Source organism: Heteronotia binoei, chromosome 3, assembly GCF_032191835.1.
Source record: "Heteronotia binoei isolate CCM8104 ecotype False Entrance Well chromosome 3, APGP_CSIRO_Hbin_v1, whole genome shotgun sequence".
NCBI classification, from domain to species: Eukaryota; Metazoa; Chordata; class Lepidosauria; order Squamata; family Gekkonidae; genus Heteronotia; species Heteronotia binoei.
In genome coordinates this window covers 171,026,232-171,044,876 of record NC_083225.1, presented here as the reverse complement: position 1 = coordinate 171,044,876, position 18,645 = coordinate 171,026,232, and the positions used below count along the sequence as shown (strand labels likewise).

The window sequence follows — 18,645 nt, the reverse complement described above, 5'->3', positions numbered from 1 at the left end:
TCCTCTCAGTCAAGACCTCTAAATTGAGCAGGTTGTGGCAGCACATCCTAGGGCCAAGAAGTGGTATAGAACCCTCCAAGAAGTAATGCAAGCCAAAGAGGGGGCTGACAGAACCAGGAAGTCAAATTGGGCCTGTTCCATCACATTCTGCCATAAAATTTGTTAGTCTTTAAGGTGCTGCTGGACTCTTTCCTTTTCTACTCTTCCATTCTGTATGACATAGCCTAAAGTTATGATTTTTAGAATTGTAAGCAGGTTGTAAGCCGTTCTCCATCCCCATAAATATAATCCTTCATCTAGACAAACTAGAAATGACTTTGGGGAAACAAGTTGAAAATGAATCCTGACAAAATGGAAGTAATTCTGATTGGGGAGACAGAAGTTTTGGTGGACATTGTGCTTCTCACCACTGGTGGGGTCCAGTTGTCCCTCAGTGACTCAGCCTAGGGGTTACCCAGCACTATTACTGAAGAAGCAAGTTAATGCAGCTGCATAAAAGGCATTCTACGAGCTTCTTTTAGCCACAAAGATGGCACCCTACCTTGACTCAACTGATGATGATGGAAAACAGTAGGTTTTGATACCCCACTTTTCTCTTCCTTAAGGAGGTAGGTGGGGCCAAGAGAGTTCTGAGAGAACTATGACTGGCCCAAAATCATGCAACAGGTTTCATGTGGAGGAGAGGGAAGTCAAACCCGATTTTATAGATTAGAGTCCACCAATGTGGATCCATGCAATGGTTACTCCATCCATGGCAGAAGGGGATCTATTTTGCTTCCAATTAGTGCAGTTTAGCAGTTCAACATTTTGACTGAGGACTGGAGAGACCTATATTCATATCCCTGCTTTCACATGTATTGGCTGGCCTTGGTTCAGTCACTCTCAGCTAACAGATCTCTCATAGCATCAACTTTCAGGGACTGTACAGTAAGGAACCTATCTCCAAAATTTCACTCATACAGCCATAAATTCCTTTTGCAGGAACGTGTTGTAAGTCTTTGTGTCTGTGTTCACTTGACACATCGTGTGGCATACCTTGAAGGACTCTTACGTGATCAAGACTCCTGGATATTTATGTCACATCGACCATTTTACGTTGACAGGGAAACACCCACATTTTCATTGAGTTCTGGTTTGTTTGTTTTGCATCCTCTCATAGTGCTTTGTTCTTTTCCCCAGGGCACTCCACTACAGGTTAATATTTACCTACTTTTGGATTGCCAGAGAATGCCAATAATCTTCCTTTGTAACACAATGAAGTATGATGGTGCTACACCATTGGAGGAATATGCCTTTTTTTTTTTTTTTAGAAAATGGGCCTGCATATTTTATATGATTATGCCCCCTTGAATCTTTGATTTCCTATGGCACCTGCTTCTTAAAATTTCTAGGGTTCATTACATTATTAGCAGTGTTGTTAGGGATAGCCTTGGAGGGAAAAAAATGTTCTTGAAGGGCCTTGCCTCCCAATCTGGGAGAAAGAAAGAACCCGTCCAGGCTGCTCCATAAGAAGTTTGCCTGGGTGCCTTGGCCAGCTACTTCCTTCTCCCAGTGCAGGGCATGGATACAGGGTAAGGCACATCTTCTGCCTTGCAGGGTAGGGAATCTGGGCCAGTCCTTTTTCCTGTTCCAAGTGAAGTAGAGGCTAGGTATATCATTCCTAGGGTTGCCAAGTCCAATTCAAGAAATATCTGGGGACTTTGGGAGTGAAGCCAGGAGTCATTGGGGGTGGAGCCAGAAGCAAGGGTGTGACAAGCATAATTGAACTCCAAGGGAGTTCTGGCCATCACATTTAAAGGGATCGCACACCTTTTTAAATGCTTTCCTTCCATAGGAAATAATGAAGGGTAGGGGTACCTTCTTTTGGGGCTCATAGAATTGGACCCCCTCGCCCAAACTTTTTGAAACTTGGGGGTTCCTTTGGGGAGAGGGATTGGATGCTTTGCTGCAAATTTGGTGCTTCTATTTCAAAAGCCAGCCCCCCCCAGAGCCCCAGTTACCCGTGGATTAATTATCCATTATTTCCTATGGGAATAATAGAGTTCCCAGCAGACATTTCCCTCCCCTCCCCCCACTTTCTGATGACCCTGAAGTGGGGGGAGGGCCTCCAAACCGGGGGGATCTCCTGCCCCCACCTGGAGATTGGCAACCCTAATCATCCCCCATGTTGCACAGAGCAGGATAGCTAGGCACTAGGGACACCTCCTGGTGTCTCTCTCCATGGCCTGCTGACCCACTGAGTAGCAATGACAGGGATATTTTTTTTATGTGCTGCAAAGCCAGCGGTGTAATGTCAGGTCTGGCAAATACTTAGAAGTTGCATTGCATTACTGGCATAATGTCAATATGACAGTCTAGTATTTGTGCAAAACTCTATGGTGGAATTATAAAGTTTTGCTCAGATCCTAGTTTCATTAATGTCAGCCTAGAGATGTGGCAGCACTTCTGGGTATTTGGTAGGAAAGGCATCAGTGCAATGTCAATACTCCTCCATTCCTGCCTCATCCCTCTCCTACACAACACTTTATGCAGGAGAGTGGTTGGGCATGTCTTTCTCATGTAGGGCAAGCTGAGAGTTGCCATCACTGCATGAGGATCTTTACTATGTGACTGGCAGCTGTTTTGTTAGGGCTGCCAAGCCCCTGGGCTGGTTCGCTCAGCCTGGAGGTTTCCAATCCACCAGCCGACATTGAGCCGGCGGAGGGAACCTTCTCCGATGTCGCAATGATGTCACCTGGAAGTGACATCATTGCGCCAGTGATGCTGTGCATTGGCCACTCTAGGCGTTTCCGGGAAAACTCTATGGTTTTCCCGGATGCTCTAGCAATTTGGGAAGGAAAACTCCATGGTGGACTTGGCAACCCTACGTTTTGTATAGGACTAAGCTATTCCACATCACCTCATAAACACCTTCTGAGATGTGCAACTGATGGTCAAAGAGCACAAGTTCAAGAAATCCTCTAGATTTCAGGACAAGGTAGAAGCAGAAGTGGTTTGTCAGCACCTTGCTCCACAGATCCTTCCTTGCTGGTACCTCATCCAAATACTGACCTTGCTGAGCTTCCCATATCTGACAAGATTGTTCTATCCCATGCTGTCTTCCCTAATATCTTTATATGATCATTGAAATCATCATATAAACATGCAGCCTAAAGAAGAGGTGTTTTGAATTAAAAACTACTTCCTCACTACTATGTCTATAAGCATGAATTAGCAGAACACTTAAATCCTCCATTTTAGCCTCACAACAATCCTAGGTTAGGCTGAAAGAGTGTGACTGACCCAAGGTCACTCAGCAAGCCTCCATGGCACCAGTGGGGTTTTGAACCCTGATCTCCCAGATACTAGTCCAACATTCTTAACCACCACACCACACTCATTAATGAATTAATTAGCATCCATTCCATAGACATTACAAGATAGCTCAGACCACTGACTATCCTTTCAATATTTATTTTCATACTGTACAAGACTGCATTTCTTAGTTTATTAATAATCTATGCACATTCAGCCTAAAGAAGGATTCTGGCATTTTCAAAGGTGTTAATTTCTGATTGTTGTTCTTTTTGATTAATTTCTGATTGTTGTTCTTTGGTCCTAATACAAGCATTACCAAACAACTGCTTTTGGATTTTTTTGTTGACTAACAAGACTAGCTCCTGAGTTATATAGGCAGGGCTTTTTTTGAGCAGGAACGCACAGGAATTCAGTTCCAGCTGGCTTGGCATCAGGAGGTGTGGCCTAATATGCAATTGAGTTCCTGCTGAACCTCCATGTGTATAGCCAAAGGCAGAGCACCCCAGAGAAATGATAGCTCAGGATGTGAAATATGCCCTTCCCTTTGTCAAGGAACACAGCATAATATATAAGTGACTTTTAACAGATTACATTTTTTGTACACTAGCAGCTATATTATGTACATAGGTGTACAATGAACTCTTGCTGACTGGCAGATGCCATCTTTTTGTGCCTGTCATAATTTGATTGGTCACATACATGTGGCATACTTTTTGGTTTAGCCGTTTACCAGAGACATAGGGAACCCTGAGGGAATAATTGCTGAGGGAAATATATCTTTCTTTTTGTCAAGGAGCACAGTGTAGTTTTCATGAGACGTTTTTGACAGCTTATGTTGTTATAAGTTAATATATATATATATATATTGTGTACATTGTGTGTGGTGAACTTTTGAACATTGCCATATACCAGCTTTTTGACTGAATATGTCACCATTTGAAGTCCTTACACATGAGGTACTTTGTGTTTTCAGTTTCTCACCCTCCTTGTGTGACCTGAGCCCTGAGGTGGTTGTAACGTGCATGCGATTATCCTTAAAACAACTATGAAGGAAATCTCTGTAATATTTCTGGGTTTACGGACAGATTAACAGAGGGAGGAATGGCTTAAAAGAGCTTTAATATAAACAGTAACTAAAACATCTAGGCCCTGTTCACACAGCGTTTTGAGTCCATGTTAAACTGACCCGGTTCTGTTCCGAATATCTTTTTTCCAGATATTATCGATCAGGCTGCCATACTGCAATTCGAATCACTCCGCGGTGAAACTGTCTTCTGCCATCCACACGATGGCACCATGCAGTTTTTTCCTCCACCTATATGCACATTATGCGCAAGCATGTATTATGCATATATGCACATTATGTGCATATGCGCACATGAACATAGGTTAAAACATTATGTGGTTATGCAGTTATGCGCATATTACTAAGTAGTAAAAAAAATGGCAACCATAAACCGGATGTGTGAGGCTCCTTTTGCTCCAGGACAGCCCTCAGACATCCAGAAGGTGGTCGGGAACTATCCAGACGGGGAAACTACGAGGTGAAACCGGAGAACTCAAAAAGCACTGCAAAGGAGCGGGTAACAAAATACTCCAGTTCCGAGAAGGATTGGGTGGGTGGGGGGCTACTACGAGTTAATACCGGGAGGCAGATGTTGCTGTCTGATCAGCCACTTTTAATCCTCCCTCTGTTAATCCGGTATCAGCCATTTTTAATCCAGCGACAACTGATTATACTGTGCATCTGAATAGCCCCTTTGTTTCACATTCTGTAAACCTTGTTCTAGAACAAACTAAGGCAATGGAATTGGACAACTGGACAACATGCACAACTCCAAAAGCGGAGATCTGCCACCCTAACCTTTCTTACTCAGGACTTCGTGAGTACGAGTGAAGAATGATAGACCTTTTGTTTTCTCCTGTTCTTGCAGTTGGAAACTAATTACGATTTACAATGTAGGGATGTCATACATTGCCTAGAGGCCAGTCATATTACTCAACCCCCCATCCTTTTTTTGTTATAAGAGAAACACACAGAGTAACAACTAGGGGCATGTTACAAGGTTCCTTTATTCTCTATCTGTGTGTGTTTGTTCAGTTCCACAGATAAGACCTATCTATAATGTGTGCTAAAACACATTTTAAAGGCGAGAGGTTAGCAAAGTGGGTAGAATAATGGTAAAAATTAAGTGAAGCCCCTCCTCCTCTGTCTATTGCTGCTTGGTCCCTTTTCTCTTTCCATTGTTGGTGGCCTTTCTCATTGCTATAGCAAACCAAAATAGTATTGGCTGTTCTTTTATTTAAAAAGATGGTTTTATTCCCGCTTCTAATTTTGTGTTTTTTTAAAGTTTCCAAATTTGCAGAAACACCTTCCTCCCATCCTTGATTGTCCCTATCATGCACATTACTTGGTCTGCACTGCATGGCCACCCAAGAGAATTAGATATATGAAAATGGTACAAGATATTATCTGAATCCTTTCATTGATCATATACTTGGCTTCACGTGGGAAACAATATTCTGAAAAATGACTCATAGATATGGAATGCTGAGAACACCTTCTTTTCTTCTGCCACACCTAAGTGGCTGAAAAAATTCCTCAGCACCCTCTAGACATCTACATTGGTGCTTGCACGCACGCACACACACACAGAGGTATCCAAGTGATTAAATATCCCATGACTTAAGCAGTCTGACTAACCCTTAAAAAGCTCATATTGGATGTTTTTGACTGAACCCCAGGATCAGGAAGTACCATTAAAAAACATTTACAGAAGTCAGTTGTTCATTATGAAATGCTCAATCATGGGCAGTATTTCCTTTTTGTTTTCCCAAGAACTGAATGTTGGAAACGGTTGGGCAACTGACATCTTGCTTTATTTTGGTGTAAACCCTAGAGAACGCATACGGAGTGGGGAGACTTCAACATAGGAGTGGGTGGCCAACATACCTATTGATATGGTTGTCAACACCTACAAAGGTGTAACAAAATGCCCCAAGTCTTTGTTTCTTATACAGACTTCAAGGACTCCTTTATCTCTTTAGTGAATTTTTATTCTACTCTGTTCTTCAAAGAGATCCACTGTATCCTCACAGCGAGCCTGTGAAGTAGGGTAGACTTAGAGAATGATGGTCTACGCTCATCCCCTTGGAGATACAAAACATGGATTATTGCAGCAGTCTGCTGAAGCGAAGAAATTAGAATAATACGCATGACCCAGCCAATCTTGGTTTTAAAAAATTATATATGCTATTTGCTCCATTCTCCCATTGATGAGCCTCAACCTTACTGAGGCAATACAATTCCAAAACTGGAATCTGAATGCCAGAAGTCAACATTTGGCAAAAGACTTCTGTGCCTTATTTGTTAGCCCACCTGGGCAGCTACTTGGCCACCATATGAAACAAGACACTAGATGAGAAGAACTGCTGGTCTCACCTAGCAGGATTCCTCTCGTGTTATTAAACTTCCTCCACCTGACATACCAAACTGTACCCATCTCTAGCTTAGTGTCAAGATCACTACCGCTTGGAGCTCCAGGATGGGAAAGTTCTAGAAATTTGGGCATGTAGCCTGGGGAGGTTGGGGCTTAGGGAAAGAAGAGACCTCAGTAGGACATATGTCCTCATAAGGACATAAGAGACCACCCAGCAAAAGAGTCTCCTTTTCTTCATAAGACTTAATCTCTGTAGTCTGGGAATCTGTTGTAATTCTAGAAGATCTTCTGGCCCAACATGAAGGCTGGCAGTCCTACCACCCTTGTACTTAAGTAGTCCTCCTGACAATTAGCAAGGCAGGGTGCTAAATGAGACTAAGGGGTAGCTTAAGAAATCCATTATTTGAAGGAAAGTCTTCATTACAAGTAGGCAAAAGCTTCTGAAATGCAAAAAAGAGACAATTTTGAATGGATGACGTGAAGAAAAAATAATTGTGTTTATTTAAGATATATATTTCTGGTGCTAACATTTATAGACATTAAAATACACATAGATAATTGGGCTAGGCTTCAGAGGTTTCTGTTATGAAGAAGTTACAGGTTGTCCATTCATTCCTTCAAAGACACCTAAAAATATGGTGGCCCCACTTTGCAAGGAACACTGGTAACAAACCAGACCCCACCAAAGTATCTTAACCTGTTTGTTTTAACAGGAAAATGTTAACATCTGTTCATACAAATAGTGCATTTCTTTATTTGTAACAGACATACACTGTATATAGGATATAGGTTTTTGCAAACTCCAAGTTTGTTGAAAAAAAGATGAAGAGTAAAAAAATAATAAAATCAAAGGCCAAATAAGTAAAAAGTGATGCACAAAAAACTGGGGAAAAAATGGAATCTAGGCAACACTTTGCATCATAACAACCCAAAACAGCACCCAACGTTAATTCATTGATGCCAGCCAAAAGCACCCTGGGGAGAAGGAGTAGTCAGTAGCAAAGGGATGAATGAAAGCAGGTGAAAAAGAAAAGAAATGACTGTTGGCCAATGGCATGACATTATTTCTAGGGAAACACAGAAATGATGTCATACCTCCCTAGGTAGTGGTTAAAGCTCTATGGCAAAATCATTGAGCTTCTGGCAATTTCTATCTAGAGAGAACAGACATCCCTTTCAGGAAAAACCCAAAATGATGCCAGTCCTCTCCAGGAATCACTGAAAACTCCATGGATTTACCATAGTGTTTCAGCCAATTCCTAGTCAGGTGTGATGTCACTTAGGTGAAAAGCCAGAAGTGACATCACACTGAAGTCCACCCTCTATATCTCCACTCTCCACTCTTCTTGTCTCCTGTTGGTTGCCAGGCTGGATCTGGCAATCCTAAACAAGTAGCAGAGGGGAGTGGGGAGGGAAGGGAAGGGGGAAGCAGATGAGACAGTAGGAGAGGTATGGGGAATGAAACAAGTAGCAATAGGGAGGTGGGAAAGGAAGGGGAAGAGCAGGCAGTGAAGAGATGGGAGGGAGAGGCACAAAGAGAGGGGAGAAACGGAATAAGCAGTAATGGGAAGCTGGAGGTGGATGGGAATAGATGGGGCCGGATTAAACTCTGTGGAGGCACCTAGGGACTCAAAATCTTGGGGGGCCCCTTGCAAATTATCTCAGAGTTGGAGTGATCGCCCCACTGCCTGTGGTCCTTGCCTGCAGGCACCTTCTCAAAAGCCCCTTTGACAAAGCTGTGGGGGAGAGGCAGAGAGAGGCAAACTTGGCGATGATGCCAGCATCAGCCGCACCAGGCAAGTTGGGCAAACAGCGGCTTAGTTGCTGGCTGCACATGCAGGCTGGGAAGGCTGCAAGCAGGGGGGAAACTGGGGGGAGAAGCCAGCCTGAGGCGCCTAAAGGCATGGGGGCCCATAGGCCAGTGCCTACTTGGCCTAATTGTTAATCTGGCCCTGGGAACAGAGCCAGTAAGAGGATTCAAGCCAGAAGGACAGGATGAGATTTGCCATTTGCTTTCAGTCCTTGCTAGGATTGCCAACCTCTTGGCAATGAGCAAGTTTTGGCCTCATAGACTCAGGACCCCCTGGGCCTCTTTGCTTCATCAAGAGCAAGGGATGGAGGTAGGTAGTGAAACCCTCCAGAGATATAAGGAAATTCCTAGAGCATAATAATGTCATTCCTGAGTACAAACTGTAAGTGATGTCATGATGTTGCCTACCATCGTGCAACATCACTGTCTGCCCACCAAAGGCTGCCACTTGTTCCCAATGTTCAGCTGACAACCTGTGTCTTTGCAGGTTTCCACATGTGTTGCAAACCCAATTATAGGTTTCCAATGAAAGATAAAAGCTGTTTGTTTTCAGTCGTACTCAAGGGTTCATTGATGCTGACTGAGGAGAAAAGGAAAACTCAGATCACTGTTTTGAAAGAAACGAGGCTGGCCTCCAAAGAATGCTGCAACCAAAGTCATTAAATCAGCATTTTGTTAGATACGGGTCTGTGGCTCACAGGGAGTGCCCCTGCATTGCCTGCAGAAGGTCGACATAGAATAATAGAATCATAGAGTTGGAAGGGACCTCCAGAGTCATCTACTCCAACCCCCTGCACAATGCAGGAAATTCACAAACACCTCCCCCTAAATTCAGAGGATCAGCATTGCTATCAGATGGCCATCTAGACTCTGATTAAAAACTTTCAAGGAAGGAGACCCCACCACCTCCCGAGGAAACCTGTTCCACTGAGGAACCGTTCTAATGATCAGGAAGTTCTTCCTAATGTTGAGCTGGAAACTCTTTTGATTTAATTTCAACTCATTGGCTCTGGGCCTACCTTCTGGGGCCACAGAAAACAATTCCACACTATCCTCTATATGACAGTCCTTCAAGTACTTGAAGATGGCGATCATATCACCTCTCAGCCGCCTCCTCTCCAGGCATGAAAAGCATAACCCAGCCCAAGCAAAGCACTTTTAAGGGCTACCGATTTCAGTGGGAGAACGTTAAAGCTTGTACTTGACTCCCTCACTGAAGATCTTTGAGGTCCTTAACACTGCTTGGCCAATGTCCAATTTATGTAGAACACCTGAGCTAGCCAGAGATCTTAGTGCTTTAGAAGAGTACTCACCTGCCAGTGGAAATGACCACATGACACCCTGTCATACATCTCCTCTTGCTGGGATAGTAAAATTACGGGTTGTTAAAGATAAAAGAAAAAGTGGGGAGACTGTGACATTTGCAGGGGGGATCCCACTCCCCCCATCACCATCCAGCATGTCTGCCACAAAGATGATGGTGTCTGGGAGCTACTCCGAGCTTAGAGGGGCCTCTGGGCTCTGCCACCACCACAGCTGGCCACATAGCAGCTGCTGGGCTCCATAGTGGCTGACCTCAGAGCAGCTACTGGGTTACCCCAGATTTTCCATCAACAGCAGCTTCCAGGGTCTGTCGCCATGGCAGCCACCACCGTTGCAGCTGCAAGCTCTGGCCCCTTCTCCAGCTGCTCAACAGTAGGTATGTTGTCTGCGCATGTGCAGAAAACGTTTTATTTCATTCAAGGGAATTTAAACCCCCCCAAATGATGTTTTTTATTTTTCAGATTTTTTTTGCAAACCCAGGGATCCCCCAGGTTTGCAGAAAAAATGTGTTTGGCATAAACGTGGCCCCAATCTGTGGGTTTATCTATCTGCAGATGGGGGCCACACTTGAGAAATAGATACATAGATGCTGAAAGAGGAGACATTGTTTTATATGAACAATGACAATTGGCATGGTCCTTGCATGCAACAGAGTGTGCTTGCTTAAAAGAACTGTCCCACAGAACAAGGATGTTTCATTATGTTAAGAACGTGTGTTCATCCTGGCAGTTCTGCCTTCCCTAAAAATATTGAACAGAAAGTTAAGAAGAAACAGATTGTACTATGAGGGAATGAGAATCCAGTTCTAAAGTTTGGGGGCCTACGAGAAGGTCTCTGTAACGTACTGAAAATGGTAGGAATGTACATTGAGAGCCAAGGACTTCTTGACACTTAGCATTTATATAGCACTTGCAGCGTCAAAAGTTCTTATACATTATCTCGTTGTTGAGAGGAAAGACATGGCATTAAACATGGCATCAAAGCAGTGACTTCCTCACACTTAGAAGCACTTCTTTTGCTACCCTGGAGACAGACATGTCAAAAAACTATGGGTTGAGGAATTTTTAAGCTTTCTGTAATGCAGTTTTGTCATTTATTTGAATGAGTTATGCTTTCTCTATTTTGTCATCGTGCTTCTGAAGAAGGAAGTGAAAGTCTTTGGTTCTGTCTCACATGCTCTTCAGTTCTCAATATCTCCACAGACTCATTGTGACTATCCAACACCTTCTGCAGTTCAACAACCCACCCAGGAGCTGGATTTCACAATGTTCACAACATCTTCCTTTTCTTTGTCGTATTTATAGGCTTTAGGTCCCAGAAAGAAATAAATGAATCCTAAAAACGAGAAAAGGAAGGAAATTAAAACTGGGCCTACTAATCCAAAGGGAAATCCCAACCTGCCTTTGTGTGATTGTATCATTTGATCTTTTCCCACCTACCAGTTTTACGGATTTATTATTTAAATGTGGATTATTATTTCTTGGTATACTTGTTATGGAAGGGGAGTATATCACTGATAAAAAATGAGAACAATAATATTTACCACAAATGCACAAAAGCGTTAACCTCTATAAACAGTCTGAAGTAACACAGATCATATACGCAATATACCAGACAACTATTGTGATAACCTGTGGTTATAAAAGAGTAATCTAAAACTAGATAGAGATGCAGGAGTCTCAGGAGAAAAATAATTCTATTATTCTACTGAGGTTTGGCTGAGTTTTTTATGTCGATCAAATATTTGGTGCCCATCAAACATTCCATTCACAGAAGCCAGAGCAAGGGCTCATGAGAAAATATTGACAGTGGTATCCTAAGCAGAGTTGCATCTATCTAGATCCACTGGCTTCAGTGGACTTAGAAGGGTGTAACTCTGCTTGGGATGGCAATTGTGAGCATTCATAGGGGAGAAGGAGCTTCCTAACTGGTATAAGTAGCATCTCTCAATTTCTCATGTAGCAATTGACTATTGGTGCGCAGAAACCAAAACCTTCTTCAAATACTTAGTTCCATCTAGCTTTTATTGAACTTATTACCTAACAATGAATGAAGGGTGGTTGTCTTGTCAGGCACCTCCCATGAAGACATGGGTCTTCGGGTTCTTGTGATTTAGCTGTGAGAACTGTATTTCCTGCTATTTGCATTTGTTTGAATGTATTGCCCTCATTCTGTAAAATGCTTTGGAAGTCAGTTCTAGGACACACCATCTTTGCATGGATCCAGCTTCACATGGATTTCATAGAGCAAGACTTTCCTGCTTTCCCCTCCTACTGCAACCTACTGAGCCCTTCATATTTTGTACCTGGAGGTCATGGTGTGAGGCAAAGTGGGAGACTGCAGTGGGAATAGGGATTGACAGAAATTGCTGCCCCCTCTACCAAAAAATATAAATACTGTTGCTTTGGAGGAGCTAGTATGCACCATTGTTACCAACTAATTAAACAACTGCAATAAAGCTCCACTCATCTTTACTTGACTTACTGAAACATGATGGGGGCCCAGTGTGCAAGTGTGTGTGTTGTGTAACATGTTGTCAAGTTGCAGCTGACTTATAGTGACCCCATAGGATTTTCAAGGCTAATGATATTCAGAGGTGGTTTGCCATTGCTTGCTTCTACATAGCGACCCTGGAATTGCTTGGTGGTCCCCATTCAAATACTAAATAGGGTGAACCCCACATAGCTTCTGAGATCTTACAAGATCTGGATAGCTTGGACTATCTGGGTCAGAGTGGCCACGGTGAATCCACATAAAAGCCTGGCTTGACCCCTATTTAGTGTAACATCCATATGTAACTTTAGCACAAAAGTGGTACATCCACCAAAGTCACTAGCAGGGCTTTTTTTTGTAGCAGGAACTCCTTTGCATATTAGGCCACACAACCCTGGAGGATTGGCTACATCAAGGGTGTGTGGCCTAATATGCAAAGGAGTTTCTGCTACAAAAAAAGCCCTGTTACTTGTATGCTAAATAGAGCATGGGCCTGGGACAGCAAACAGAGTAAATGTTTTTCAACCAAATCAGAATCATGTGGCTTACATAAAACAAATCTTTACTGTAGCTAGTATCGCATTTAAATTGGGCCTTGTTTAAAAAGAATGGTGGTGCGAGGATAAATGAGTGCTCTATCATGGTGGGGCAGCCAGTGGTGGGTGAACTGATTTAAAGGAACTTGTTCCAAGGCCATAGTCTGTTTTAATGGTAGGCAAGGTTGCTTGTGCACTATTGAACTTTCATTTGACACCTTTACCTGCTTTGCCTCGTAATATAAAAATGAAATGACTTGGAGGACGGAGTGTCTCCATGTACAAAATACTCACCATTCACCTCTACTGCTGCATCTATTCTGCCATTGATTCCTGAAAATTCATCCTCAATGCTCTTTGGGAAGTCCTTCTCCATTGTTCTTCTGACTTCATCAAAGCTTTTAAGAGAAAGGGACATCACAGGGGGGAATTTCTTGTCTCTGTACATTGGGCTGGTTCCAGAGACTCCATCTTACCACAGTTTGAGCCATTGACATCCTTTGGCTAAGTCTCCCTCCAATGGAAGAAGTATTTCTCAACTGGGAAAAAGCTTCACCCAGGGAAAGAATTCTTCATGGAAGTGTGCTACTGGATCCAGTGTGGTGGAAGGGAGTCATTGGATTCCAAACCATTATGTATTTATGAGTATACTTTGACACTCATTTGATGCAATATGCAAGATCTTGCTGGAACAGCAGTCACATTTCACTGATTCATAACTACCCCTAAGCAGGGAGATGAATTGCTGGCTGGATGAGACCAATTTTGGTCTCTGGTGGTAAATGCATAAGAACACAGGAAAAGCCCTTCTGGGAAAGACCAAGGGTCTAGCTAGTCCAGCATTCTCTTCCCCACAGTCAGATGCTTCTGAGTACTCATAAGTCTAGTAGGAAGGAAGTGATACTCATCCCTTGAACATTGTTTTGAGCTCAGTATCCAATATTCAAAGTTACACTCTGTGCAGAGATATTTTTACTTTGGCTAACCAAAGTCCACAGACCTGCCACAGAGTTGTCTAATCCTTATCTAAAGTCATCTAAGCCAGTGGCCATCCCTAGACTTTGTGGCAATCAGTATCTAAAGAAACACTTGCAAGCAATAGCTTGTGTGTGGGCAGAGGGATGAATTTCTCGGTTCTTCTTTGTTACTCTTCAGCAGGTTTTCTGTGTTCCTCTTTGCTTGCCTTAGGATTGCCTTTGAGGAAGTCTTAGGGTTGCCAAGTCCAATTCAAGAAATAGCTGGGGATTTTGGGGGTGGAGCCAGGAGACATTGGGGGCGGAGCCAGGAACAAGGGTGTCACAAGCATAATTGGAGTTCTGGCCATCACATTTAAAGGGACAGCACACCTTTTTAAATGTCTTCCTTCCATAGGAAATAATGAAGTATAGGGGCACCTTCTTTTGGGGCTCATAGAATTGGACCCCCTGGTCCAATCGTTTTGAAACTTTGGGGGTACTTTGGGGAGAGGCACTAGATACTATACTGAAAATCTGGTGCCTCTACCTAAAAAAACAGCTTCCCCAGAGCCCCCAAAACCTCCAGATCAATTCCCCATTATACCCTATGAGAATTGATCTCCACATAGGGAATAAGGAAGTGCTCAGCAGACGTTCCTCCCCTCTCCCCCCCCTTTTATGGTGACTCTGAAGTGAGGGCTTGGCCTCTCTACTCACGAGTTGCAGCCAACTTCTTCCAAGTAACACAGACACCCCATCCCAAGGGGAAGCCTTTTCGATCAGAGACTGGAGCCTCCGAAGGGGAAAAACAAATCACATGGTGGCTTTGGGGGCAGGACTTCCCCCCGCTGGCCAGCTGACTGGGGGCAGGAAGGAGGTTGGGAAAGCGGGATTGGCTGGGACCTGGGGATTGGCAAGCCTAGGAAGTCTATAATTAGTTCCTTCTGTTTGTTTGCATCCCCCTGGAGGCAGGCTGCTTCTCTGGCCAAACTACACAAACTACTATTGTTTGGGATAGGATCATGGCAAGAGAATCCCAATGCACTGCAAGGACTCAGCTTGCCCTTGTCCATCAGCAGCACAGGAAGAAGAAATTGGGGAAAGAAAAGACATCAAACTAACCCTGTTCACTACTGCATTGGGGTTTTTTTTTGTTTAAAAGTTAATGGAAAGCTCAGCAAATGACAAAGTTAGTCTAGTGGTGCCTTTAAGTCCAACCATGTTTTATTTAGGATAAGCTTTTATGTGCAGGCACACTTAATCATCAGACACACGAAAGTTTACCCTGAATAAAACATTGTTGGTCTTAAAGGTGCCATTAGACTCTGGTCGATTTCCTACTGACCTTACGCCGCTCTCACGTTTCTCTTCTCAGCTGGGCTTCCTTCCGATTTCACACTATCTACCCCGCAGCTGCAGCTAGCTTCAGCTTTTTCCTGCTGCAAACAGAAACCTCTAAAAAACAGTTTCTGTTTGCCACACAAAAAAGCTGACGCTAGCTGCAGCTGCGGGGTAGATAGTGTGAAATCGGAAGGAAGCCCAGCTGAGAAGAGAAACGTGAGAGCAGCGTAAAGTGAGTGGGAAATCAGTCTCTAACTTTGTTCTTATGGCTTCAGACCAACACAGCTACCCACCTGGATCTATCAGCAAACAACAAAAGATTTTTTAAAAATTATCATAAATTTACTGATGAGAAATTTATGCAGAAGTAGAAAACACGTAGCTTTTAACACCAGAGTAATTCAAAGGCCAAACAGGTTTTACAGTTTCACTCCAGATATCTTGATCCAATGAGACTCCTTCAGTGTAAGTTGAGGGTCTGTACTCTTGTAAAAAGGGGAGGGGAGTATGTGGCAGGGAAGACACTGAGTATTCACTACAGAACATTTATCAGCAATTGGGGTTGGAGTTTTTTTTGCTCTTATTTTATTAATTACATTTAACTTTTTGCTCTTATATAATGATGCCATCATGTACACAGTTGCATCAATTTTTGTTTTAACTGAATCTGCCAAGTGCTTGGTAGACAGCTTAAAGACTCAGACCAATTTCCCACTTACCTTACGCCACTCTCACGTTCCTCTTCTCAGAGGTAAGGTGTGTGGGAAATCGGCCTCAGTTTAACTGGACTTTGTTAAGCAGAGAAGCATGGCCATTATATCAGCTTTGGCTAAACAGAGGTTTGGAGGTGTGTGTAAAGTGCGGTCAAGTTGCAACTGACTTATGACCACCCCACCAAGGGGCTATCAAGGCAATTGAGCAGCAGAGGTGTTTTGTCACTGCCTTCCTCTGCATACTCTTCCTTGATGGTCAACCTTCCAATTACTGACCCTGCTTAGCTTTTGAGATCTGATAAGATCGGGCAGTACTATACCTCTTTCCCTCCTTGAGGTCTGGATACTCTGGAAGAATTCATGTAAGGTGTTGGCAGATTAGGTATTTCCTTACCTTCTCCTGCAGAAACTCCTCCTGGAAGATCAGGAGAACCTTGCAAACAATATTTATCAAAGAAGAGGGGGAGGCAATGATGGGAAATCAAGAAAAATCATCTCATGTCTCCTCTTCTTCTCATAGCTTATCTCAGCAGAAGCACTGAATTTAGGCATTTTTTCCCTTAATTTCCCATTTGTCAGTGACCAAGGCTTCCAGTGGCCCAAGCCCAATGGGAAACTCCCCGTCCCCACTCTGTTCTTAAGAAATCGATGAGAAGGAAGAAAAAACATCTCCATAGTTACACTCAAGGATTTTCCCCTAGTCCCTATGATCTTTACCACAGAAATTAGGGAACATTCCTAGAGCATCACTTGGAAGTGACACCACCACCTCCTCCCCAAACTCCAGCCTCCCCATACATTGCCCTTAATTTCTTCTGAATAGTTTTTGGAAGTCTACTGCAGCCTCTACCCATCTTGAGGCACATTTATTTCTAAGGTACTCTTGATTTTCAGAGAGGAGTATTATACAAATAACAGGCTGTGTGAGGAAGGGAAAGACTCAAAAATCACTTTCCTGTGAGCAGCACTTTTGGTGGATCCAACTCAGAGCTGCCAGTCAACCTTACTTCCACTCAACCTTAACGGCTGATCTGAATTCTCTTATTATCTATTTTTAGTAAGATGCAATAATAAAGCAACCTGTAGAATTCATCTCCTACAAAGAAGAGTGTCTTCCTTTCATCCCTCAGATAGACCGCTGCATCTATGTGCTGCACATGCCTGGGAAACCCAAAGTCTGCAATGGTCCGAGGGGGCCCCTGAATCTGGAACCCGCGAGTTGCCCAGTAATGAGGTCCTGGTAAACAGAGAAAAAAGAGATACATTAGCTGGCAGTGCATTTGTAGCTTGAATTTTCTTGTGTGTTTTAATCTAGTTTGTTGTAAACATTTTAACCAATGTAATCCCTAACTGAATTGGGGAGTGGAGGCTTGAATGCAAACTAGCATTTCTGCAGGCATAAGGACATGCCATTCTACCTTGCTGAGGTCTCTTTCCTTGTCAAACTCCACCCTCCTCAGGGTCCATCTTAACACAAAGAAAAAGAGGAAGAAGAGGATTTATATCCTGCCCTTCACTTGGAGTCTCAGAGCAGTTTCCAATTTCCTTCCCTTCCTCTCCCCACAACAGACATCCTGTTAGGTAGGTGGGGCCAAGAGAACTCTGTATAACTGCTGTTGAGAGAACAGCTCTATGAGAACTGTGACTGACCCAAAGTCACACCGGCAGCTGCATGTGGAGGAGTGGGGGATCAAACCTGGTTGTCCAGATTAAAGTCCACCACTCTTAACCACTACACCAAACTGGCTTTTCTTACTGAGTTTCCATGAAGTTATAAAGCTTTTCAGTGAGTTTTTCACATAATTTTGCTGAGTTTACTTTGGCAGGCTTTCAAGAGGGTTTCACTATCAAGGCTTTTATTGTAGCAGGAATGCCTTTGAATATTAGGTTACACCCCCCTGATGTAGCCAATCCTCCAAGCACTTACAGGGCTCTTCTTACAGGGCCTACTGTAAGCTCTTGGAGGATTGGCTACATTGCGGGGTACAGCCTAATATGCAAAGGAGTTCCTGCTACAAAAAAAGCCGTGAAAGATGTTTTCCTTGGACTGTTAAAAAAGTGTTCTAAACTTTGAACAATGTTATATGTGAATATTATAGTTTTATTGGTTTTGCATTTCTCACTTACTATCTGTTAGCCAGAAATAGAGGCAGTAAAGTTCTTAAATAAATAGAGGAATATATTGCTTGTGAGATAAATTTAGCCTAGCAGTTCATAAGACAAGCTTCAGATATGATTGTCCATTGCTCTTCAATCAGTGATGCTGAAAACATATAAAGACTTGCTACCCTTCCTAAATATGGTTGCCAGGCCCCCAGGCTTGGCAGGGGCTCTCCTGCTTTTAGGCAAAACTCTATGGTAAAATTGGGCTCAAACCATAGAGTTTTACCCCAAAACTAGAGCATCACCCCCCAGCATTGGTGATGTGATGATGTCACTTCCAGGTGATGTCACCATGGTATGCATGAACATATGAGGTTTGCATGAGGCACCAGAATATCCCAAAACAGACCCTGGAACCCCCTTGCTGGCAGCCAAGTAGGACCTGGCAGCCCTGTAAATGAGAAAACAGCTGCTCTGGAGGTTGGGACTTGGGGAGGGGGAAATAGCTGCTCTGGAGCATGGTGGGTTGAGGAGGGGAAGGGAAGGAATGGACCTCTAGTCTGTAAAGAGGCCTCTAGCCAGGCTCCACCCCCAAATTTCCAGAAATTTCCCAACCTGAAGTTGGCAATCCTA

The 18,645-nt window shown here is 43.4% G+C and overlaps 1 protein-coding gene across 1 annotated transcript in view; it reads right to left on the bottom strand.

Moving 5' to 3' along the window:
* Positions 1 to 10,917: 10,917 nt before the first annotated feature.
* The window catches only part of LOC132569132 (matrix metalloproteinase-20-like), a 29,107-nt gene continuing 21,379 nt past the window's right edge, over positions 10,918 to 18,645 (bottom strand). The window contains exons 8-10 of the mRNA XM_060235315.1: positions 16,990 to 17,146; positions 13,194 to 13,297; positions 10,918 to 11,205 (exon numbers count right to left, since the gene is read on the bottom strand). Coding sequence (XP_060091298.1) covers positions 11,105 to 11,205; positions 13,194 to 13,297; positions 16,990 to 17,146 — 362 coding nt within the window. The 3' untranslated portion in view covers positions 10,918 to 11,104. The remainder of the gene's footprint in view (positions 11,206 to 13,193; positions 13,298 to 16,989; positions 17,147 to 18,645) is intronic.